This window comes from Capricornis sumatraensis, chromosome 5 (assembly GCF_032405125.1).
Source record: "Capricornis sumatraensis isolate serow.1 chromosome 5, serow.2, whole genome shotgun sequence".
Classification (NCBI taxonomy): Eukaryota; Metazoa; Chordata; class Mammalia; order Artiodactyla; family Bovidae; genus Capricornis; species Capricornis sumatraensis.
The window spans coordinates 115,527,633-115,553,403 of NC_091073.1; the positions used below are offsets into that span (position 1 = coordinate 115,527,633).

General features: G+C 44.9%; 1 protein-coding gene across 1 annotated transcript in view; it reads left to right on the top strand.

The window, feature by feature from the left end:
• Positions 1 to 25,771, top strand: part of CNTNAP2 (contactin associated protein 2) — a 1,643,722-nt gene that overhangs the window by 1,386,741 nt on the left and 231,210 nt on the right. The window contains exon 17 of the mRNA XM_068972445.1: positions 702 to 920. Coding sequence (XP_068828546.1) covers positions 702 to 920 — 219 coding nt within the window. The remainder of the gene's footprint in view (positions 1 to 701; positions 921 to 25,771) is intronic.

Sequence of the window (25,771 nt, forward strand, 5' to 3'; positions counted from 1 at the left end):
TCTTGGTAAAATAAGAAAAGGAATGTATACCTGGCCCCCAATCCAAGCTCACTTTCCTCCCCTTGGTTATGATTCATTAACAATGAATTGACACTTTATCCCTCCTCCAAGAATTTCGCCTTGGACCACTGTATACCATAGCAAGTGACAGGTGTAGATTGCTTTCTCTATCTGCTTTGTTTTTCCTCTAGAAAAAGTGAAAGTGAAGTCGCTCAATCATTTCCGACTCTTTATCACCCCATGGAAGTTTACCATGCTTCTCCGTCCATGGGATTTTCCAGGCAAGAGTACTGGAGTGGGCTGCCATTTCCTTCTCCAGAAGATCTTCCTGACCCAGGGATCGAATCCGGGTCTCCCACATTGTAGGCAGATGCTTTACCATCTGAGCCACCAGGGAAGCCTTAAGCGTTAAAGCTATTTGGTATCTGGGAGGGAATACTGCTTCCCAGGTGGCACTCGTGGTAAAGAACCCACCTGCCAATGCAGGACACGCAGTTTCGATCCCTAGGTCAGGAAGATGCCCTGGAGGAAGGGATGGCAACCCACTCCAGTATTCTTGCCTGGGCACTCCATGGCTCACAGGGGAGCCTGGTGGGCTACAGCGCTTGGGGTCGCAGAGAGTCGGACACAACTGAGCAACTTGGCACTCCCACGTGCGTGCAGGAAGTACTCATGTGGCTCTCCTCTTTCTGTTCCTCCAGCTGCCACGGAAGTGTCCTTTTCATTTGATGTCGGGAACGGGCCAGTGGAGATGGTGGTGAGGTCGCCCACCCCACTCAACGATGACCAGTGGCACCGGGTCACCGCGGAGAGGAACGTCAAGCAGGCCAGCCTGCAGGTGGACCGTCTGCCGCAGCAGGTCCGCAAGGCCCCAACGGAGGGCCACACCCGCCTGGAGCTCTACAGCCAGCTGTTTGTGGGTGAGTGATGGGACATGGCGTTCACCTTGCAGAAAGGAAAGCCGCCTACAGGGGTTCTGATAGAGGTTTTTCTAAAAGTGTCTTTGCTTCTTGTGGTCTCCTCCAAGACGGGATGGGAGACAAGGCAGAAGACGCAGGAGCCTCAATTGATGTCACTCTCTGCTTTCTGGAAGGCACAGTCCTCATCTATAAAATGATGGGGTGGCTAGGGTTTCTCTGAGGCCCCTGGGCTGTGCGGTTTTAGGTTCATAGTGTTAGGCCTTCACTGAAGTCCTTACAGTCTGTAGAGTCAAAGCTGTGGTCTTCCCAATAGTCATGTATGGATGTGAGAGTTGGACCCTAAAGAAGGCTGGGCGCTGAAGAACTGATGCTTTCAAATTACGGTGCTGGAGAAGACTCTTGAGAGACCCTCGGACTGCAAGGAGATCCAACCAGTCCATCCTAAAGGAAAACAACCCTGAATATTCGCTGGAAGGACTGACACTAAAGCTGAAGCTCCCATACTTTGGCCACCTGCTGCTAACAGACGCCTCATTGGAAAAGACCCTGAAGCCGGGAAAGATTGAAGTCAAAAGAAGAGGGCAACAGAGGATGAGATGGTTGGATGGCATCACTGACTCAATAGACATGAACTTGGGCAAAGTCCGGGAGATAGTGAGGGACAGGGAGACCTGGTTTGCTGCCGTCCATGGGATCGCAAAGACCTGGACATGACTTAGCGAGTGAACAACATCAACAAATTCCTTAATGATTCAGAGCACTCCTAACTGTAAAAAGAAGGGTGGACAAAGGGGGAGGAGTGACGTAATGGGCTCCCTAAGTTCAAGTCTGCTTGAAATGAGGAGTAGAAATCCACTCCATTGTCTGCCCAGCCTCAAAGTTCTAGGCAGAGGGGGATGGAGCCTTCTCCTTACATAGCGTCTTCGCACAGAGGAAAGAGATCAGCACTGAGAAGAAACTCAGCCAGAGGAAAAGTAAAGCACCCTTGGCAGGAAGTGGCTCCAGCCCCACAGTCTGGGCTCTGCTTCTGACATTTTCTAACTGAACCTAACGTTACTTCCAAGCAATACCTGTGTCCGTGGTTAGTGAGATTTTAAACTTTATTTTCCAGAATACTAATATTTCAGGCAATTTGCTAACTTTCCTCTGTTGATTGTGAAGAAAGCAAGTCTGAAGGACTCTGCAGTTGCCACGCCACCATAGACCTCCCCTCTGGGTATGTGACTGTTCACTGGTCAAGTTGGTCGGCTATGGTGGCCTCAGACCCAGTAACGCAGAGGTGGCCTGCCACCTGGGCTCTTACCCAGTGGAGGTCAGAGTCCCCACAGTGTCATTCATAATTGTGGTGGGATGCTTGAAGAATGTTAGGAAGCCACAAAAAGAGAGGTGAAAGTAGGTGTCCACTCCTTGGTGAAATGTTGGTAAACTGGAAAAGTGTGAGCTTTGTCAGTCAGCTCTGGAAGTAAGACTGACTTGAAAACAAGCCATTTAAATTTTTTTTTATTGTGGCAAAAGTCACATAATATAAAACATCCTATTTTAACCATATTTAACTGCACAGTTCGGTGGCACCAAGTGTATTCACATTGCTGTACAATTCTCACCACCATCCACCTTCTGAACGCTTCACCTTCCAAACCCGAAACTGTGCCTGTTAAAGTGATCCCCATCCCCTCTCCCTACCCCACTCCCAGCCCCTGGATTCTACCAATATGCTTTCTGACTCTGTGAATTTGACTGTTCTAGACACCTCATATAAGCGGAATCAAACAGTATCTGTCTACATCTACCATCTATTCGAATGTATTTTTTATTGCAGCTGGAATGCATTCTGTCCTGCAAACAGATTGGACCTCCGTTTTCCTTTACCCCTGTGCTATATAGTTGGTTCTCATTAGATATATGTGTTATCCATAGTAGTGTATATATGTGGGCCCAGTGGTAAAGAATCCACCTGCCTAGCAGGAGACACAAGAGATGAGGGTGCGATCCCTGGACCGGGAAGATCTCTTGGAGGAGGAAGTGGCAGCCCACTCTGTTTGTCAGCCCCAGTCTCCCAGTTGACCCCACTCCCTTCCCCTGCTTAGTGTCTATATATCTGTTCTCTATGTTTGTGACTCTGTTTTTCTGCAGATTCCACATATATGCATTAATAATATTAAATACCAGGTCCACAAATTCCCGCTGAATACTGTGAGCAGATCTCCCCTTATCAATACCTCTTGGCCACATCACCTAGATATAAGTCTCTTCCTAAACCCTGCTCATCCCAGGCATGCAGGGTAGATCCACTTGGTTGTCATTATAACAGGTGACCCTAATTGACCCAGGTCCTCGTTTTCCTGAGATAACTTTGGATCCAGAGGTCCAATTTTACGTTTATCTCTTTCTGTCTACTAACTATAGTTGTCTCCAACATTTCTAGAGACTAAGTAAAATTGTAAAATGAAGAAGAGAAAGGAGAGTATTTATTATGGTCTTGGAAAGAATTTTGATTCATTTCAATGAGATGACCAGAAACAGCTTATAAAAAGAGCAGAGGAGAGGGCTGAGGTCAGAATTCAACAGAATACTTACACGTAAGGGACAGACAGAAAAACAGCATCTCAGGAAGAATGAAGAGGGATGAAAAGAGCAAGCAAGCACAAGCCAGGAGAAGGGCTGTCACAGGAGGAGAGAGTTTCATGCAACAGTTTGCTTATTACTGACAGATCCTATCAAGTGCCATGTGTGAAATAGGGCCAAGAAAATATTCTTTGAGTTTAGCAATTATGAAACCACTGTTGACCTTGGAGAGAGAAAAGGTTCACAGACATGGGCTGATGTGATGAGTTAGCAACTTCCTTTCACTTGATGAGAAAGAGAAAGGCCCCCTGCCCCAGTTTCTAATTTCCTGTTATCTGAGATGTGGACATGCGTCTCATCACCAAGACACAAGCTGTTTGAGCCGGTATGAGAAACACTCTTCAAGCCAGTATGAAAAACATCTTCTGCAATAGAAGTCCACCCCAGGGGACATGGGAGGGGGCTTGTTTTCAGAAAATAACAAATTCAATGGCTATGAAATCCTGGAGCCAGTTACCTGAAGACTATTCAATAGGGATTCAGATAACCGGAAGCGGTTCTCAGTTCAGCTCTAATAACAAGAGTTATCACTTTTCCACTTTTTCATCTAATAAAAATCTCCTTTTTCATCTAATCAAGGTGTTGGATTTGTTGCTCTCCAAACTTTCTTCTAACTTTAACTATTTAAGATTATGTGTTAAGAAGTAGTCTGAAAAGGTCTGAGTTGCCCACCCCACCTCTGCCACTTAGCATCTAGAGACCACTGACAAGTTAGCCAGTTCTTCCATCAGACGGGAATACAGCTCCTGCGCGTCTTATGGAGATGAGCCCGTCCATGCTAAGCGCACCACAGAGTACCCGGCTCAGAGCCCGCACTCATGAACTGGGAGCTGTCTCACCACTTTTCCCTTGACCTTTTATTCCCTTAGCTTTCTCCCTCCTCTGTGTCATGTTTACCCCCTCCTACAGAACTCACTTCCAACTGGCTTATTTCTTCCTTCCCCAAATACTCACCTGGGATCTCTTCAGCCCGCCAGCCCTGAAGGAAAGTTCACGGGCTAGATGCCCCTTGATACCCAAAATCAGTCTTCAGCCACTCCACTCACCGGCCACAGTAGCCGCAGAGCAGCTAGCCAGGGTGCAGGAATTTTCTCGCCAAGATGGCGAGTGAGCATCCACCTGCAAACATTGCCCAGCAACGCTGTGTGCAGTGGAGACGTGACCAAGATGACCAAAGGCTTCTCGAGTGGACATGCATAAAGCTCAGCTTACAGCTAAAACAAACCCAGGGTCGTTCTTGGCTTTGGACCCAAAGTGGACTCCCAGGACGCCCACCCTCTGCCCGCTGCCTTTGTTAGCCGGAGTCGGGCTCCCATCTCCTCTTCCACAGTCACTAAGAAAATGAGAACACAGTTCTCATCACCCCGCCGGTAAGAGGTAACTAGAAGCTGCCATGCAAAGCTGGTTAACACAAGTCGTTTGGAAGTTACGGGAATCTGGCTATGATGGTGGTTTAGTGAAAAGGTAATGGTTCCACTTTAAAATGAAAAGTGACACAGGGAAGAGAAGGGCGGTTGCTGGGATTTGCCTGAAAAGCACCAGAAGCTTTCTCGTGTCTTTGGTCCATGATGAGCGAGTAGCCTGGGATGCGTTCCGGCGTGGCCTGCAGAGGCCCGTGAACCACAAGAGGCTCAGACCTGCAGCCTCCATGCAGCCACGGGCCAGATTTTACCCGGTGGGTGGAGAAGAGCAGACACGCTCGAGGTCATTATCTAAGTACAAACACCACCAGGCTGCATTGAGCCCAGGTTGGCAGAAAGACATGCCAGTGAGTCCAGAGTCCTGACCGCCGAAGCTGCAGCAGCCAGGCTGGGAGGGAACAGGGATCTGGTAGACCCTCAGCCTGGAGCCCAGTGGCCAGCCTGGGGCAGGGTCAGCATGAGCCTTCGGGGAGAGGTGAGCGGGCTCTTTGGGGCTGGGGGTGGGGCAGTGCTCGTGCAGGGGTTTGTGTGCAACAAAATCCACCTGGGCCAGAGCATGGGACTGTGTTCAGCAGTGGTTTAAGCAGGAGGCCAGCGTTTAGGAGAGCTGGGGGCTCCAGGGGATGTCAAGCTCCTAAGGGCTCCTCAGACAAGACGGTTGGCGGTGGTGGTTTAGTTGCTAAGTTGTGTCTGACTCCCACGACCCCATGGACTGTAGCCTGCCAGGCTCCTCTGTCCATGGTTGTTAGGTACTCTGAACTATGACAGATGTTCGGGCCCAGCTCTCTTGACTCTGACCTCTTCCGATATCTCTCTGAAAGATAAAGGAGGCCAAGGCTTTTGTGCAAGATGTCGCCCCAAAAGAAGCTGGGAAATAGTCCTGCATCCTTCAGGATCCTCTGTGCTGCACGGGGGCCTGGCTGGTATTCGATGGGAGAAGCACCATCTTTTTGAGGATGTCCTGGCCCGTGGGAGTAGGAGGCCTGGAGTTGCCTCTTCCTCTGCCAGACAGTGTGTCCATCAGGAAAATTTTCTCATGAGTGACAGCTCCTGAGTTGATGGCAGAGTCGAGGTTTGTTAGATAGACTCAGAAGCAAAGGGGACCAGCGTGCAAGGACCATTCTCTGGGCTACACTCGGCAAGCAGCCCAGGACAACTGCCCACGTCCCTGAACCCAACAGTGGGGCTGGTTCGGTCAGCTGCTCCTCACATCCTCGGCGTTTCAGGCTCACGAGTAGATGATCCCATGCCGTCTGAAATGGGCAAGGTCATGGAGGCAGTAAAGAAAGTCACCATTTGTATGCAAGGGAGAAAAACAGAATTCCCTTCATGAAGCGCACTCAAATCTGTGTATGAATAAAATGGCTCTTTTTAGTATCTGAAAATTTTACGATAAAAAATTTCAAATCCTCATTGAAGGAATCAAAGCACAGGAAATACATCAGTTGTTCCCCTTTGCCACAAATTTGAGTCTGTAGCAGCAACTTACAAACTGGCACAGATGTCCCAGATGATACTTAAGCCAAGGTCTGACATGCTTTATTTACATCGATTAAGTTGAACGGTTCTATAAAGAACCTACAAGACCTTTTAGAACTAACACCCAAAAAACGGGACTGGAATGCAAAAGTAGGAGGTCAGGAAACACCTGGGGTAACAGGCAACTTTGGCCTTGGAGTACAGAATGAAGCAGGGCAAAGGCTAATAGAGTTTTGCCAGGAGAACGCACTGGTCATAGCAAACACCCTCTTCCAACAACACAAGAGAAGACTCTACACATGGACATTACCAGATGGACCACGCCAAAATCAGATTGAATATATTCTTTGCAGCCAAAGATGGAGAAGCTCTATACAGGCAGCAAAAACAAGACTGAGAGCTGACTGTGGCTCAGTTCATGAACTCCTTATTGCCAAATTCAGATTTAAATTGAAGAAAGTGGGGAAAACCACAAGATCATTCAGGTATGACCTAAATCAAATTGCTTATGATTATACAGTGGAACTGTGAAATAGATTTAAGGGACTAGATCTCATAGATAGAGTGCCTGATGAACTATGGATGGAGGTTCATGACATTGTACAGGAGACAGGGATCAAGACCATCCCCAAGAAAAAGAAATGCAAAAAGGCCAAATGGCTTTCTGAGGAGGCCTTACAAATAGCTGTGAAAAGAAGAGAAGCGAAAAGCAAAGGACAAAAGGAAAGATATACCCATTTGAATACAGAGTTCCAAAGAACAGCAAAGAGAGATAAGAAAGCTTTCCTCAGCTATCAATGCAAAGAAATAGAGGAAAACAATAGAATGGGAAAGACTAGAGATCTCTTCAAGAAAATTAGAGATACCAAGGGAACATTTCATGCAAAGATGGGCTCGATAAAGGACAGAAATTGTATGGACCTAACAGAAGCAGAAGATATTAAGAAGAGGTGGCAAGGATACACAGAAGAACTGTACAAAAAAGATCTTCATGACCCAGATAATCACGATGGTATGATCACTCACCTAGAGCCAGACATCCTGGAATGTGAAGTCAAGTGGGCCTTAGGAAGCATCACTATGAACAAAGCTAGTGGAGGTGATGGGATTCCAGTTGAGCTGTTTCAAATCCTGAAAGATGATGCTGAAAGTGCTGCACTCAATATGTCAGCAAACTTGGAAAACTCAGCAGTGGCCACAGGACTGGAAAAGGTCAGTTTTCATTCCAATCCCAAAGAAAGGCAATGCCAAAAAATGTTCACTCACCTCACATGCTAGTAAAGTAATGCTTAAAATTCTCTAAGCCAGACTTCAGCAATACGTGAACCGTGAACTTCCAGATGTTTAAGCTGGTGTTAGAAAAGGCAGAGGAACCAGAGAACAAATTGCCAACATCCTCTGGATCATCAAAAGAGCAAGAGAGTTCCAGAAAAACATCTATTTCTGCCTTATTAACTATACCAAAGCCTCTAACTGTGTGGATCACAACAAACTGTGGAAAATCATGAAAGAAATGGGAATACCAGACCACCTGACCTGCCTCTTGAGAAATCTGTATACAGGTCAGGAAGCAACAGTTAGAACTGGACATGGAAAAACAGACTGGTTCCAAATAGGAAAAGGAGTATGTCAAGGCTGTATATGGAGAAGGCAATGGCACCCCACTCTAGTACTCTTGCCTGGAAAATCCCATGGACGGAGGAGCCTGGGAGGCTGCAGTCCATGGGGTTGTGAAGAGTCAGACATGACTGAGCGACTTCACTTTCACTTTTCACTTTCATGCATTGGAGAAGGAAATGGCAACCCACTCCAGTGTTCTTGCCTGGAGAATCCTAGGGACAGGGAAGCCTGGTGGGCTGCCATCTATGGGGTCACACAGAGTTGGATACAACTGAAGTCACTTAGCAGCAGCAGCAGCAGCAAAGCTGTATATTGTCACCCTGTTTATTTAACTTATATGCAGAGTACATCAGGAGAAACACTGGGCTGGAAGAAGCACAGGCTGGAATCAAGATTGCCAGGAGAAATATCAATAACCTCAGATATGCAGATGACACCACCCTTATGGCAGAAAGTGAAGAAGAACTAAAAAGCCTCTTGATGAAAGTGAAAGAGGAGAGTCAAAATGTTGGCTTAAAGCTCAACATTCAGAAAACTAAGATCATGGCATCTGGTCCCATCCCTTCATGGCAAGTAGATGGGGAAAGAGTGGAAACAGTGACTGACTTTATTTTGGGGGGCAGATCACTGCAATCAAAATCACTGCAGATGGTGATTGCAGCCATGAAATTAAAAGACACTTGCTCCTTGGAAGGAAAGTTACGACCAACCTAAACAGCATATTAAAAATCAGAGACATTACTTTGTCAACAAAGGTCCATCTAGTCAAGGCAATGGTTTTTCCAGTAGTAATTTATGGGTGTGAGAGTTGGACTATAAAGAAAGCTGAGCACAAAAGAATGTATGCTTTTGAACTGTGGTGTTGGAGAAGACTCTTGAGAGTCCCTTGGACTGCAAGGAGATCAAACCAGTCCATCCTAAAGGAGATCAGTCCTGGGTGTTCATTGGAAAGACTGATGTTGAAGCTGAAACGTCAATACTTTGGCCACCTGGTGCAAAGAGCTGACTCATTGGAAAATACACTGGTGCTGGAAAAGATTGAGGCAGGAGAAGGGGATGACAGAGGATGAGATTGGATGGCATCACTGAATCAATGGACATGAGTTTGGGTGGACTCTGGGAGTTGGTGAAGGACAGGGAGGCCTGGCATGCTGTGGTTCATGGGGTCACAAAAAATAGGACACGAGTGAGTGACTGAACTGAGCTGAACTGAATCCACATGAGAACCTTAAAAGAAGGTACTGTTTTCTTTTCACAGTGAAGAAATTAATGCTAGAGGTTAGTTAACAGCCCAAGATCAGGCAGCTGGTAAGAGACAAGAAATGGAATTTGATCCCAGGTTTTCCCAGTAGTCATGTGTGGATGTGAGAGTTGAACCATAAAGAAGGCTGAGCACTGAAGAACTGGTGCTTTCAAATTGTTCTGGAGAAGACTCTTAAGAGTCCCTGGGACAGCAAGGAGATCAAACCAGTCAACCCTAAAGGAAATGAACCCTGAATATTTATTGGAAGGACTGATGCTGAAGCTGAAACTGCAGGTCCCTCATCTGGGGAGCGACTCTGGCCCACCACATATTTGGAAAAGTGTGATGGCTTTGGAGCACTGCCTTCAGCTCAAGCTGCAGCCAAGGCTGACCACAGTGCCTGGGAGAACCAGCCCCCAAAATCTTGTACCCCCAGATGATAGCTGTACCCCACTATGAAATGCAACTCTCAGTCACAGAGTCTGTGGTAGACGACCAGGCGTTCGGGCAGGACGCCAGTCACGGGGCTCGGGTCAGCCCCGGCAGGTGGTCCGTGGACCACATTCGTCTCAGAAGCAAAAATCGAGGCAGGCAGGGACTCACCATCTGACACACGCACAAAGGGCTTGGAAGAACAAGAGAATTTTATGCCAAAGCACTGGCGGCAGGGGACGAACAAGACGACTTACTTGAGAGTCTCTCTGATACAGAAATAAGCTGCTTTTCTCTTTAGCTCTTTTGGTAAACCCTTTACGAAGGTGGTCAGAGTCAACACGGAGCTCTCTAGAGCTGTGTCCAGAACATGACCTTCCAGCTTCCTCCAGGCTCTCAGGAGCAGCTCGCGTGCCCTCCTTCCTGAAATACATTCTTTTCTTGGAGTTTGTGGCACGTGGCACCCGCTTTCCCTCAACCTCACTGGCCAGGACTCAAGTCTATCCTATGAGTTCTTTCTCTCTCACTAAATGTTGGCACATCACACACAGAAGCTTCTTCTCCAACCATCCGTTTCCCTGGGTGATCTCTTCTAGTCCAATGGCTCCAATACTACTTATACACCAGTAACTCTGAAATGAGCGTATTAAAAAGCAGAGACATCACTTTGCCAACAGAGGTCCGTATAGTTAAGGCTATGGTTCTTCCAGTAGGCATGTATGCATGTGAGAGTTGGATCATACAGAAGGCTGAGCACTGAAGAACTGATGCTTTCAAACTGTGGTGCTGGAGAAGACCCTTGAGAGTCCCCTGGACTGCAAGCATATCAAACCAGTCAGTCCTAAGGGAAATCAACCCTGAATATTCCATTGGAAGGACTTATGCTGAAGCTGAAGCTCCCAGTACTTTGGCCACCTGATGTGAAGAACGAACTCATTGGAAAAGACCCCAATGCTGGGAAAGATTGAAGGCGGGAGGGGAAGGGGACGACCAAGGATGAGATGGTTGGATGGCATCACTGACTCAATGGACATGAACTTGGGCAAACTCTGGGAGATGGTGAGGGTCAGAGGAGCCTGTGTGTGCTGCAGTCCATGGGTTTGCAAAGAGCCAGATACGACTTAGTGACTCTGGAATCAAAAGCTCCAGGCCTCACTCTTCCCGAAAACTCTGCATCAAAGTACAGGACTGTCCCGTCAGCAACAGGGGGTGTTTGTCTGGTGTCATCTCAGAGTAAACATGGCAGGGAGAATTCCTGGTGCCTGCCCCAAACCTGCTTTTCCACCAGCCTTCCCATCGCAGTAAAGGACATCATGCTCCACCCGTTTCTGCTTGAGCCCAGAATTTGGCTTTAGCCTTGGTGTCCTTTTTCCCTCTTCACTGCCCATCAATAGTGAGTCTTATGACTGCATCCATGTAGACTGTGCCTCAAATGCATCCAGTGCTATCTCCAGCCACTGGGCCCACTCTTGTAGAAGCCATGCTTGTTTCTTGCTTGGATTGTAACCTGTCTCCCGACTGGTCTCCAGTCTTGGTATGCTCCTCGAACGCACCCAGCCGATTCCCACTTTAGAGCATTTACACTCCCGTTACCTGAAGCTCCTCCCCAGACATCAAAGCTGGCTTCTTTTTTTGATTGAAGTAGGGACTTCCCTGGTAGCCCACCTGGTAAAGAATCTGTTTGCTAGTGCAGGAGATGGCAAGAGATGCAGGTTTGGTCCCTGGGTCAGGAATATCCCCTGGAGGAGGGCGTGGTAACCCACTCCAGTATTCTTGACTGGAAAATTCCATGTACAGAGGAACCTGACAGGCTATAGTCCATGGGATCGCAAACTGTCAGACACAACTGAGCATACACACACACACACACACACACACACACACACACACACACACAGAGTTGATTTATAATATTAGTTTCACGTGTATAACATAATGGCTCAATGTTTTTTATGAATTATATTCCATTTAAAGTTATTAAAAATAATGGTTATATTTCCCTGTGCTGTACAGTATATCCTTATTGCCTACTTATTTTATACATGTATTAATAGTAGCTTGTGTCTTTCACTCCCCTGCCCCTATCTCGCCCTTCCCCTCTCCCCACTGGTAACTACTGGTTTGCTCTCTGTATGTGAATCTGTTTCTGTATTGTTATATAGATTTATTTATTTTTTAGATTCCACTGTAAGTGACAATATACAGTGTTTGTCTTTCTCTGTCTCACTTATTTCACTAAGCCTAATATTCTCCAGGTATATCCACCTTACTGCAAAATGCAGGATTTCATTCTTTGTATGGCTTAGTAATATTCCATTGTGTGTATGTACCATAGCTTCTTCATCCATTCATCTGCTGTTGGACACCTAGGGTGCTTCCAATATCTTAAAGACTGGCTCATTCTTGTCATTCAGTCTCAGCACTGTACCTCCTCAGAGAGGCATTATCTGACCACCCAATCTAACATAGCCAGTCATTTACCATTTTACTTTCTCCTTAGAACTTGTGATATTTCTGTTTATTTTTGTGTCCTTCCCCTAGAAGTGAAACTACATGACAAGAGAGACTTAGAAGAACACTGGGGTAGTTGCGCAGTGGATTTGCTGGAGCAATAACATGAATGAATAAACAATGTATATTTTTTTTTTGTTACTACTCTGAGTTAATGGGCTTCCCTCATAGCTCAGTTGGTAAAGAATCCACCTGCAATGCAGGAGACCCCGTTTCGATTCCTGGGTTGGGAAGATCCCCTGGAGAAGGGAAAGGTTACCCATTCCAGTATTCTGGCCTGGAGAATTCCAGGGACTATACAGTCCATGGGCTCGCAAAGAGCTGGACACGACTGAGCGACTGTCACTTTCGCTGAGTTAACGGTCACATTGCCATCGTTGGAAATACCTTTTCCTTTGGGTACCACAGACTGAAATCAAGCATGACTGAAGCCTAAAAAAGAGTCACAGAAAAATTCATTTGATGAAAGATAGCATCTCAGATCATTCTAGGCCCTAAATAGAGTTTTCAGTCTCCCTCTCTCAAATCGAGGTCTCAGATTGCTAGCTGGGACCCTCATAGTTTCTGCCCCTACTCTTAAAATTGATCTCCTGGTTCTCTTCCAAACAGAGGTGAGGAGAGATGTCATAATTAGAAACCACTGACACGGATAAAATAATAAAAGAAAAAAATGTGCTGGATATAATCTAGTTTTAAAAAATCACTAGATGAAATCAGTAAACTATCTACAAAGCAAATATGCAAGCAAAATACAGAAGCCTGTCCATGGAATGTCACTCCATCACAGCTGCTCTCCGCAAGCATTGTCAGCACATTTATTCTTTTCCTAACATGACTGCCTTCACCAGGCTCTGCCGTGAAGTCACATGTGAGGTGTCTGCTCTCCTCTTAGTAAAACAACCCCCTCCCTGCCAACCTCACAGGCCAAGGAGGGTCCTTCCCCACTAACAGTCACCATATGCTTTCCTGCTCTTTGTCTTTTAATGGTCAAAACTAATTAACTTTTGCAATCCCAGCTGTCTATTTTACAATTAGAGTTGTAACATAGTAAGTAAGTTATGATAGACAAAATTTTTACCTTTCTTACATATGCTTCCAACATAATCAAATTGACAGTGTGCTTTCAACCTCCTGTGAATCTCCAAAAGGTGGTCTTATTTTTCAGTCACTCAGTCGTGTCCAACTCTGTGACCCCATGAACTGCAGCACGCCAGGCTTTTCTGTCCTTCACTATCTCCCGGAGTTTGCTCAAACTCATGTCCACTGAGTTGGTGATGCCATCCAACCATCTCATCCTCTGTCATTCCTCTTCTCTTCCTGCCCTCAATCTTTCCCAGCATCGGGGTCTTTTCTAATAAGTTGGCTTTTCATATCAGGTGGCCAAAGTATTAGAGTTTCAGCTTCAGCATCAGACCTTCCAATAAATATTCAGGGTTGATTTCCTTTAGGATTGACTGGTTTGATCTCCACGCTGTCCAAGAGACTCTCAAGAGTCTTCTTCAGCACCACAATTTGAAAGCATCAATTTTTCAGTGCTCGGCTTTCTTTATGGTTCAACTCTCACATCTGGAAAAACCATAGCTTTGACTATCTGGACCTTTGTTGGCAAAATGATGTCTTCTTTTAATACACTCCCTACCTATTTCCATAGGCACTCAGCTAATTTTCTACAACAGAGATTCCGAGTTTAGAAACTTTTAGAGAGATATTTTGCAGTCAAATGCTCTACTACTGAGCTTTAACCCCTTTAACGAGAGATGGTGAACCTAAGAAAGCAGCCAAAACATGCTGAAGCTGAAGCTCCAATACTTCGGCCACCTGATGTGAAGAGCCGACTCATTAGAAAAGACCCTGATGCTGGGAAAGATAGAAGGGAATGACAGAGACCGAGATGGTTGGATGACATCACCAGCTCAATGGACATGAGTTTGAGCGAGTTCCAGGAGATAGTGAAGGACAAGGAAGCCAAGAGTGCTGCAGCCCGTGGCATTGCAAAGAGTCAGACACGACTGAGTGACTGAACAACAAGCAGCCAAACCTACTGTTGACCTTCCATGTAAAACACCTCATGTTCCACAAGAACAAAAGCTTCAGGGATTCTGAGGTCTTTCATTCCAGTTTTCTCATAGTGGTTGCTGCTGCTGCTGCTAAGTTGCTTGAGTCGTGTCTGACTCTGTGCGACCCCATGGATGGCAGCCCACCAGGTTCCTCCATCCCTGGGATTCTCCAGGCAAGAACACTGGAGTGGGTTGCCATTTCCTTCTCCAGTGCATGAAAGTGAAAAGTGAGAGGGAAGTCGCTCAGTCGTGTCCAATTCTTAGCGACCCCATGGACTGCAGCCTACCAGGCTCCTCCATCCATGGGATTTTCCAGGCAAGAGTACTGGAGTGGGTTGCCATTGCCTTCTCCTCATAGCGGTTGGAATGGTCCAATTTGGAAAAGATATTTTAACGTAAAGGCATGTGTGCATGCTAATCACTTCAGTTGTGTCCAACTCTTTGCAACGTAGCTGCCAGAGTCCTCTGCCTGTGGAATTCTCCAGGCAAGAATATTGGAGTGGGTTGCCCTCCTCCAGGGGATCTTCCCAACCCAGGGATCAAACCCAGGTCTGCCGCATTGCAGGCAGATTCTTTACTGTCTGAGCCACCAGGGAAGCCTCACGATGTGTATATCCACTCTTTCTTTATTCCATCCCATAGTGATGAATATTTGTTTGCTGAATTCTTTGCTTCTACAAATAACAATTCAGCAAAGCTATTTGTGTGTATCCCCCTGTTATCTGTATATGAGGTTTTCTTATGTGAACACATCTGTGTATGCCCAGGAGAATTACTGAGATAGGATATGTACATATTTAATTTCTCTAAGTACTGCTTGTCTGATCACATTCTGAGTGTAAACGTCAAACTACCATTGGTATTAATAGCTCTGTATTCTTTGAGACTATTATGTTCATAATCCTTTTGATTTATTGTTCCTTTTACAGGTATGTAATTTCCATCTTTATTCCTTCTGATGTTTTTCATCACACAATTTTATTTCTACTCTTAAAACTACTGTGCAATTCTTCTTGTTGTTAATATTTGCCTGGTGTTTTCATGTGGGTGTTGGAATCCTTTTACTTAAATGTGTGTCTTAGATAGTATAATGCTGAATCTTTTCTAAATCTAATTTGAGGATCTCTGTCTTTTATTCATTTTGAAACTACTGTTATATCAGGGTACACTTTCTGCCACCTTACCCGGCGTTTTCAATTTACAATGTTTTCTTTGTTTGCTCCCCCACCCCACAATCCTTTCACGGTTAGTGAAGTGAAAGTCGATCGGTCCTGTCAGACTCTGCAACCCCATGGACATACAGTCCATGAAATTCTCCAGGCAGAATACTGGAGTGGGTAGCCTTTCCCTTCTCCAGGGCATCTTCCCAACCCAGGGATCAAACCCAGGTCTCCCGCATGGCATTCTTTAAAGTTGGATTCTTTACCAACTGAGCTATCAGGTAAACAAACCCTTCACTGGTTGAACTGAATATTATTCTATTGATTTAAAAGTTGTATGTTCTACTTTCACGCCTCTGGCAGCTTTGCCTAACTTCTTAAGACTCACGCTTATGTTTTGTCTCTAGATAGTGAAGTCGCTCCGTCGTGTCTGACTCTTTGCGACCCCATGGACGTAGCCAACCAGGCTCCTCCGTCCATGGGATTTTCCAGGCAAGGGTACTGGAGTGGGGTGCCATTGCCTTCTCCAGGGGATCTTCCCAACCCAGGGATCGAACCCAGGTCTCCCTCATGGTAGGCAGACGCTTTACCATCTGAGTCACCAGGGAAGTCCATGTTTTGTCTCTATCATCTACAAAACCAAATTGATGTCTCTGTTCTGAATGAGACCAAGAATGCTCTGACTTCCTTTGCCACCTCACTACTTGCTATGTTGACATTGTCTATGGTTTTAATTGTAGAATTTTATGAATATCCTTATTTTAACTGCTTATGAAAAAACATTAATATTTGTGGTTTTCTCTTCACTTACTCTTGTTTCCCACACTTATCTACTCTTGGATTTATTTTTCTTTTTACTTAAGAGCAGTTTTTTCTAAAACTTCATAGATAAGTCCTTCAGAGTCTCATATACTTGTGAGTGTCTATTTAAATCAACACTGTGAGAATAGTAGCCCATTGTCTTTTATAAGGCAGTGTTGATACTGAGAAATTAGATGTAAGTTGCATTTTTTTCCTTTACTATGTCTTAACTTCATTATAATGCATCAGTTCTTAACCTTTTGGGAGCAATTTGGTCCTGTTTATGTCTCTTCCCAAGGAAATGTTTTATGTGAATAAAAGGCACAGAGTCATAAAAGAAACCAATACACTTATCAAAGCATTTAAAACAGCATGTTCATTTTACAATAATATGTTTGCTCATTACCAGTGCTTTAAATAATAGGGCATAGAATCAGGTCTTATAATTGCTCATAACTCATAATTTCAAATTCATCATGGTCTTTATGATTATGGTTATTTCCAAAAATCTAGAACATAGAAAATCTATGATTTTTTGGTTAAAAATAGTGATACAAAAGTAATGCTAATGCTACTGTGATTTTTCCTACATTTCTAATTGAAGCAAATGCTGAATTTCTTTTAGAGGTTAGTGAAAAATGATCCTGTAAGCCTTTTCCCATCTATGTTGTCAAGCTTTCTGACTAATTTTATGAACAACTGGAGTGGTGGGCCTCTGGTTAAGTGAGAACTACAGCTGTAGGTGTAGGTGGAAGAGATTTTTTTCTTATCTACTCTGTTTATTACTTCATGGGCTCCTTCATTCTGAAGTCTAATAGTTTATTCTAGAAAATTCTGGCCCCTTATTTCTTCACGTAGTTCCGTCTTGTGTCGTTCTTTTCTCTTCCTCTGAGCTTATTGTCGTGTAAATAGTGACGCTTCCGCATCCACCCTCCATAACTTTACTTCCGTTCTTGCACTCTCCTTATCCTTTACCGTCGACCTTGAGGAGGACTGTCTGACCGAGGATCCCAGCCCACTGAAGTGTTCTGCTCTGCCCATTCTGTTCTTCCACAGTTACAGGTGTTTCATTCTCAGTACCCCCAGCCAGTTCTCCCTCGTGAACCTCTGTCATCACCCGTGCCTCCATCCTGAAGGAATCCTGACGCTCACTTACATTTGCATCACCTCAGTGTGATAATGATGACGTCAGTGTGATGATGATGACGTCATTGCAACGATGTCGACGTCAGTGCAACGATGATGACGTCTGCTGGGTTAGCGTTCTGTTCGCTGCCTGTCCCAACACAGCTTGTGCAGTTGTCCACCCTGCATCGTGTTTGCTCTCCTCAGGGGTCCTGTCCGCTCACACATGTCCCGCCGAGATTACCGAGTGACTCTCTGCTCCTGTCGCCCTCGGGAGAAGCACACACACGGGCCCCGAGCTGAGCTTCTCGTGCAGAGTCGAGGGTGGGAGGAAACACCCACCTTGGGATGTAGAGCTGCCCCTGCCCCCCTGTGCCACCCCTCCTGTCCCCACCTCCGCGCCTCCCTCACGTCCCTGCACCCGGCTTCAGAGGGGCTCCCCCACAATGGGCTGCAGCTAACCCCTAAGCCAGTGCTGGGTCTTCACCTGCTGAACCCATTCTCTCACCACCCGTTCCCTCACTAATAATGACCAGGTGGATTCTTTACCAATGGGCTATTGACAGGAAGGTCTCAAAAATAACCCAGTCAAATAGGCCTTTCCCATCTCCCTCTTCTCCTTGGCCTCAGGTATCATTTGAGATGCATAAGCACGCCTTCCGGGCAGCCCTGACCTCAAAACACCCGTGGTCCTGTCCTCAGCCTCTCCAGCTCCCAGCTCCCCTCCCACTCCATCCCAACCCTGGCATCTTTTTCTGCTGTCTCCCATCTTGGGAGCTCATGTAGCCTGGGAGGTTGGTCATGAGAGCTGTGCTGATCCCTCCTAGATCCATAAATCCAGCCTGTATCTGGAACTGAGGTCTGCAATGCTTGCTTGGAGCCCGAGAGTGAGAGAGAGTGAGCTAACAGCTCTGATTCTTGGCTGCAGATGAAACAGCTCTGATTCTTGACTGTGTGTGTGAGAGAGAGAGAGAACACAGGACATAAGACCAACAGAAAGAAGATGCTAATTTTGCTCCAAAGATGAGCAGAACTCTCCTGCAGGACACATCATATGAGCGTACGTGCATGCTATTGCTTCAGTCCTATCTGACTCTTTGTGACCCCATGGACTGTAGCCCACCAGGCTCCTCTATCCATGAGATTATCCAGGCAAGAATACTGGAGGGGGTTGACATGCCCTTTTCCAGATTATCTTCCTGACCCAGGGATAGAATGCATACCTTGGCAAGCATGTTCTTTATCACTAGCACCACCTGGGAAGATATTTGTAAAAAAAAAAATGTTTAGACAGAGTTGTAAGCTAGTGTATTTGAAATTTGGCTTTGTATTGAAGTTTACTGAAGTAACTATTAATAATTTACAATATAGATCCTGCTGGGATCTGGAGGTTTATCACCAGACCCTCTGTCTGCCCCCACTTCCTTGAGGGACTTGGAATCATAAGCCCCGCTGCAGTGATGGTCCTCTGAAATAGCACTGTCAGACCAAGCATAGTAACCAACTTCCCCCCATCAGGAGCCAGAGCTTATCACTGCTCTGATTTTGAAAAATGAAGTATGAAGCTTTTGCTTTATGTGACAAGAAAATATACATATGACTTCAAGGATAGCATGAAGCAAGCATCTCCTCTTTGTGGCCTAGAGACCAGGTTGAGCATCCGTATGTCCAAGTTTCTGATTCTGAACTCTGAGTGTTACATTCCCCTTCAAGCTTCAGCCATCCTGGGACAGTACTCTGCCAAGGGGTGGATAATTTATCTCAGATAGTAATCATTCTGTTAGCATTTCCCATACCTAAGCACAGCAATGCCTAGAAACTTGTTGAAAAGCTGGCGAAGAGTCTCATATGATGCAAGCCCAAAATCAAGATGTAGCTACAGCATCGCAAGAGCGCTGACTTACCCAGGGGACTCTGCTTAATACTCTGCAGTGACCTACATGGGAAAAGAATCTACAAAAGGGTGTGTATATGGATGAGTTGTACATAGACATATGTGGACACCACAAACCAACACAACGTTGTAAATCAACTATACTCAAATTTTTTAAAAAAGTTTATTTTTAAAAGAGTGCTGACTTAATAGCTAGAAAGCCCAGGGGTGAACTACGGCTTCTTACTTCCATGTTTGCTTGCATGCATGCTGTCAATTCAGTCCTGTCTGACTCTTTGCAACTCTATGGATTGTAACCCACCAGGTTCCTCTGTCCATGGGGATTTTGCAGGCAAGAATACTGGAGTGGGTTGCCATGCCCTCCTCCAGGGGATCTTCTTGACCCAGAGATCAAACCCACATCTCTCACATCTATGTAACTCTGGGCAACTCCATTCTCTTGGTCTCAGTTTCCTTACCTGTAAAATAAAAATGATACTTGTCTTTGAGAGTGAACACAAAAATGTAAAGTTTGAAACAGTACCTGGAGAAGCTAGCATTCAATTAATATACGTTTTTTAAATAGCCAATAGTTTAGCATGCTTGCCCTGCCACCATGGCCTCTGGAATGAATTAGGACCACTTAGCACCATCCCCATCAGGGAACAATTCACACTCAGACACATATGAGTGCCCTCTGCTCCCAGAAACCCGGTTAACTTCTCCATCTCAATTTTGAAGTTTTCTTCTCATTTAGATACTTTGGATTCACCTATTTTGCATGGCCTCCACTCAGAGGACATAGGAAATTCATGCAGTGATGATGAACTTTAAAAAGATCCATCCTATTGAATGATGTTACAAATGAGAGCTCAGGAGCATTATCTGAAGAAGCAATCCTCCAAAGCCCCGCTCTAGAGTGTGAATAAACGCTTTCATGTATGCCCTCCAATATCCAACTGACAGAGGCATCCCAGATCAGTACTTGTCAATCACGCAGCTCTACGCTGAGTAACGTAAGCCCACATCCTTGAAGTCCCTCCGCTGCTAAAGAATCTGAGCCATTCTGAGGTCCTCATCTTAACCAGATAGCTGGGTTTTTACTTAACACGTCTGTACTGACACTATAGGGTTTTTTTTTCCATGTTCAAGTTGACAGTCAAGACCTAAGAGACAACGTTAACATGGAAAACAAACACGGTAGGCGCAGCATCAGTCACTCTGGGAGCCCAGCCTGTCCAAGCACCAAACACACAACTGCTTTTGCCCCCTAACCTGCACGGCCAGGCCTGACTGCACTGGAGGAGAGCCAGGGTCTGGGTGGCTCACCTGGATGCAGGAATCTCAGCTCTGTTTCTTACCTGTATTTTATGCCAGCCAGTCATGCACTCAATGCCTCTATGCCAACTCAGGTGGTACAGTGGTAAAGAATCCTCCTGCCAGTACAGGAGACCCAAGTTCAATTCCTAAGTCAGGAAGATCCCCTGTAGAAGGAAATGGCAACCCACTTCAGTACTCTTGCCTGGGAAATCCCATGGACAGAGGGGCCTGGTAGGCTACAGTCCATGGGGTCACAAAGAGTGGGACATGACTTAACAACTGAGCACATGCCAGCTCACAGCTCCCCAAGTCCAGATACAGACCCCCACAGCGGACAGGAGAAGAAAAACACTCATCTAACCCTAAACTCCCAGGGAAATAGTCCAATTAGACAATAGGAAAGTGGACTCCAAGGTCACTCTCTCAGGCAGGCCTGGACCAGCCCAAGCTTGAAGTTAACCCTTTACTCACTGTATTGGTCTGCTCAGTCTGCCCTGAGAAAATATCACAGACTGTGGCTTAAACAGCAGAAATCCATTTCTCACAATTCTGGAAGCTGGAAGTGCAAGATCAAGGTGCTGGCAGGGCTGGTTTCTCCTGAGCCCTTGGCTAGCTCACCTGTCTTCCCACACGCCCATTTTCTGTGTGCCTGCATCCTGGCACCTCTTCCTCTCCTGACAAGGGACACCCCTCAGAGTAGATTAGGGACTACTCTTGTGTCCTCATTTACTCTTAGTTACCTCTTTAAAGGTCCGACCTCCAAATGTAGTCGCGGTGGGCGTTGGGGCTTCAACATAGGAAGTCTGGGGTGATAAAATGCTCACGGGGTCACAAAGAGTCAGACATGACTGAGCAACTGAACTGAAGACACTCATGATGCCTCTCATCAGATTTGTGTACTGATCTTAGCCATATTTAATTTCCAACTCTGTCCTTCTACAGAATTTTGTCTATACTGAATAATAGGAATAATAATAAACATCTACCATTAACTGAGCATTAGTACAGAGGGGGGGTATCCTTATTACTGTTATTAATATGACCCTGGCTTCCCAGATGGTGCTAGTGGTAAAGAATCTTCCTGCCAATGCAGGAGACATGAGACATGTATTCAATCCCTGGATTAGGAAGATCCTCTGGAGGAGGGCATGGCAACCCACTCCAGTGTTTGTGCCTGGAGAATGCCATGGACAGAGGAGCCTGGCAGGCTGCAGTCCAGGGGGTCGCACAGTCAGACCTGACGGAAGTGACTTAGCATGCAGCATGCATGAAAGGTGTACGTGTTTGTCAATTTCATACGTGAGGAGACTGAGGCCCAAAGAGGAGCTGGGAAGATCGAGCAGGGAGCCGCGGAGCTAACACCCAGGTGTAGATCTTTGTGAGCACGGTCCGTGGGCTCCTCACTTGTTTGCTGCCCCTCCTGTGTCACGTTGTACCTCACAGCACAGTATGGCTGTGATCACATTTGTATCAACCTGTGGGCAACGAGTATGTCTCCTCTGTCTTTTTATTTATTTTTTAATGTGTTTCTTTGGCTGTGCTGGGTCTTCATTGCTACACATGGGCCTTCTCTAGTTGCAGTGAGTGGGGGTCACTTTCCGTTGTGGGTAACGGGCTTCTCATAGCGGTGGCCTCTCTTGTTGTGAAGCACGGTCTCTAGAGTGTGGGTTCAGCAGTTGTGGCACATGGGCTTAGTTGCCTCACGGCTCTGGGATCTTCCCCGAGCAGGAATTGAACCCATGTCCCCTGCACTGACGGAGATTCTCAGCCACGGGACCAGCAAAGAATTCCTCCTCCCAGTGCCTTAACAGGTGAGCTGGTGGCTTTGCTTCTCTTGGCAGTTCCTGTGTCACCTCCTTGCCCTCACCACCCTCCACCTGCCTGCAGGGAAGTGCCCCCTTACCTCTGTCTTCCCAGGGGTATTGCCCTTGGATATTCTTTCTGGCAGTTTCTCAGTGGGATGTGCCCTAAGGGCTCTATTTAAAACAGAAATCTCCCTGGGACTTCCTTGGTGGTCCAAGGGTTAAGACTCCACCCTTCCATCCCTCCCATCCCTGGTCTGGGAACAAAGATTGCACATGGCACAGCCAAAAACTAAAAACAAATAAATAAAATAGGGGTCTTCCCCACCCCACTCCAGATTCCACTTAACCCACACTGACTTCAAACACAGGATAACTTACTGAACTTCTTGTTAAATGTCCTTCTCCCTTGGCAAGAATGTAAGCTCTGCAAGGGCAAAGACTTGTGTGTGCTTTGTGTCACAGTACCTTCTAAACATCTAGACAAGGCTTAGGAGCCATAAAATTAATACTTATTGAACGGATAAATTAGATTCTGTGTGTGTGAGCTTTGGGGAAGTGTCTCTCTATGGCGAGTGACTGACCTGTCTCTCAGGGCACAGATGCTCTGGAACCCAACTTAGCTCCTTGGAAAACTATTAAGCTCCTAGTTTGAGGACAGTGTTTTTTAGCATTCCTCCTGATCATTAGTTTCACCTTTTATGTTTAATTTAATACCTGATTATTTTGCCCCAATCTTCTATACCTTTGATGACTGTATTATTCATTATGAGTAGTTACAGCATTTTCATAATTAATCTTTAATTGCAATACTTGAATAGCATTTCACATGGAAAATGATTTACAAATTAAACCCGCGTCTCCCCTTGGGTAATTATCAGAGGTCTGACTAATGTGCGTGAGGCCCTCGCATGGCAGGGGGCTCTCTTCAATGACAATGTGTTGATTTTCTAATTAACGAAGGTTAAGTAGCATTTTTGCTTGCAGACCTACAATTTAAAATTTTGACATTTGTCACCAAGACAGACTTCTGTAGAGCACACAACTTGAACGCAAATAATTATCACTGGTTCTAGGGCGTTAGCATCCTTTGCATAATATTTCATGACCGTTTTCAGGACAAAAGATTTTTCTTCATATTGACTAGGTCAGTAAAAGTACTTTCCAGCTCACTGACCCATTTCATAAATCAGGGACCATCTAAAAAAAAGAATGTAAGTTATTTGGTTTTCCTTTATAGAGAGGGAAATGGCATTTCACTTGCCTTCTTTATAAACTAGGAAAATAATATAAAACTTTATTTAATACATGCAACAAATACAAATTAGACTATAGCCGTATGTTATGGTCAATTAAGGAAAGAAGGAGGGGAAGGTCAGGCAGCAGTGAAAAGAGGGAAAAGGAAGCAAAAAGAAATTTAGGAGAAATTGAGAGTAATTTGCTGAAATGTAGAGAGGGAGACGCACAAGCCTACAGGGAGAGATTGTACATCATGAACCAGAGTAATTCATAGCTGGAAGGACCAGAGACATCCAGTGCAGCCTCCTTTATGGAGAGGAAAGACTGATGCTGAGAGAGGGATGCCGCAATTTGATTGGAGCCACAGAGCTGACCGAAAACAGTCAGTGGCCAACAGGGAGAGAGACATACAAACACAAAGGCAGGAAGAAAGACTGGTGGGTGTAAGTAAGAACTTAGAAAGAACAGGTCCAGAATGAACCAAAGAGGCTAAATCCTCTCACTGAATGAAGTTTGTTTACATACAGAATGAAGCATATACACACATATCTAAATATTTATTTTGATACAATTAAACTATGACTTAATCTATACATACTTTCTCTGACAACTGAAACTTACTAAATCTCCATTTTTATCCGATTGTCATTTAGCGTCTTTTAATAAGTCTCTTCAAACTCTCAACCATTGCTGACACCCTTAAATATGAATTACTTCAAAATTAATATATATCCCAAGTATGAATGTATATATCCCAAGAATGAAATGTTAAAAGAAGTAAAATCATAAAAAGTTCTAGAAGAAAATATAGTTGAAAATTATATTATTTTGGATTAGAAAAAGTTATTATAAGCCTAATATCAAAGGTAGAAATCATAAAATAGATAGATGTGACTACATAAACATCAAAACCTTTCATAGGGAAAAAGAAACATTATGTACAAGTTAATAGGTGCAAACTGGAAGGATGTAGTTGCCAAATTTATGACAACAAATTAAAGCCCCAAATATTGTTATCAATCAATAAGAAATGTATCTTCTCCTGTAGTGTAGCGTTAGTCACGCAGCCATGTCTGATTCTTTGTGACCCCGTGGACGGTAGCCCACCAGGCTCCTCTGTCCATAGGATTCTCCAGGCAAGAATATTGGAGTGGGTTGCTATTCCCTTCTCCATTTCCCCCCAAAAAACAAAGATCATGAAGAAACCAAACAAATAGGAATGAGAAAAAAAAATTATTCAACTCGCAGTATTGAAGCAATGCAAATTAAAAGAATGAACTCTTTCCCTGCCCTCCAGCCTATAAATTCGAAAAGATTCTGCCTAGTATTAGAATTGTTGTGGAGAAGATAGGAGTCTGATACCCTACTGGTGAAACATAATACAAATTGATAGTCTTCTAAGAGGGAAATATATTATAAATGACTTTAAAATGTATATTCCCTTGTACCCAGCAATTACACGTCTGAGAATTAATTCTAAGGAAAAACTGGACAGCATGTAAAGGTTGTTACAAGGCTGTTTATTACAGTATCATATATGGTGGAAATTGGAATAAGCTGCTTAAAGCCCAAAGGTAGGGGAATGACAAAATAACTTATAGTGTTTTGCAGGATGGGCTGCTGTGCAGATGTTAAACAAGATGTTCTCTTGGAATATTTATTGCTGGGGAAGTGTTTTATGATATGTTAAATGAGAAAAGCAAATTTCAAAGCAATGTGCATACGCCGCTTTTTCCTTTGTTTTATTTTTTACACATAGGTATGTTCATAGATAAAAGAGAGAAAAGCTATTTGCTAAGAATGAAGGTAATTCCATCTGACTAGCATTACAGATTCTCTTTTTCATTTTGCTTATCAGTGTGTTTATGGTTTCCACAATGAAAAACTATTATATTTGTAACCAGGGGAAGGAGAGGCAGACATCTAAAAACATAGATTTAAAAATTTCAGCATATTTTGGCAGGATATAATTATTTTAATTGAGTAGTGATGGAAATTTAAATGATGAGGCATTTATTGAACAAAAGGCCCTTTGGAAAAACCCTTATTGCAAGAACAAAAGCCATAGCTGATAAAATGATAGATGCCAAATGGAATTTTTAGCACAAATGGTGACTCAGGGATTGAAATCCTTCCAGATCAT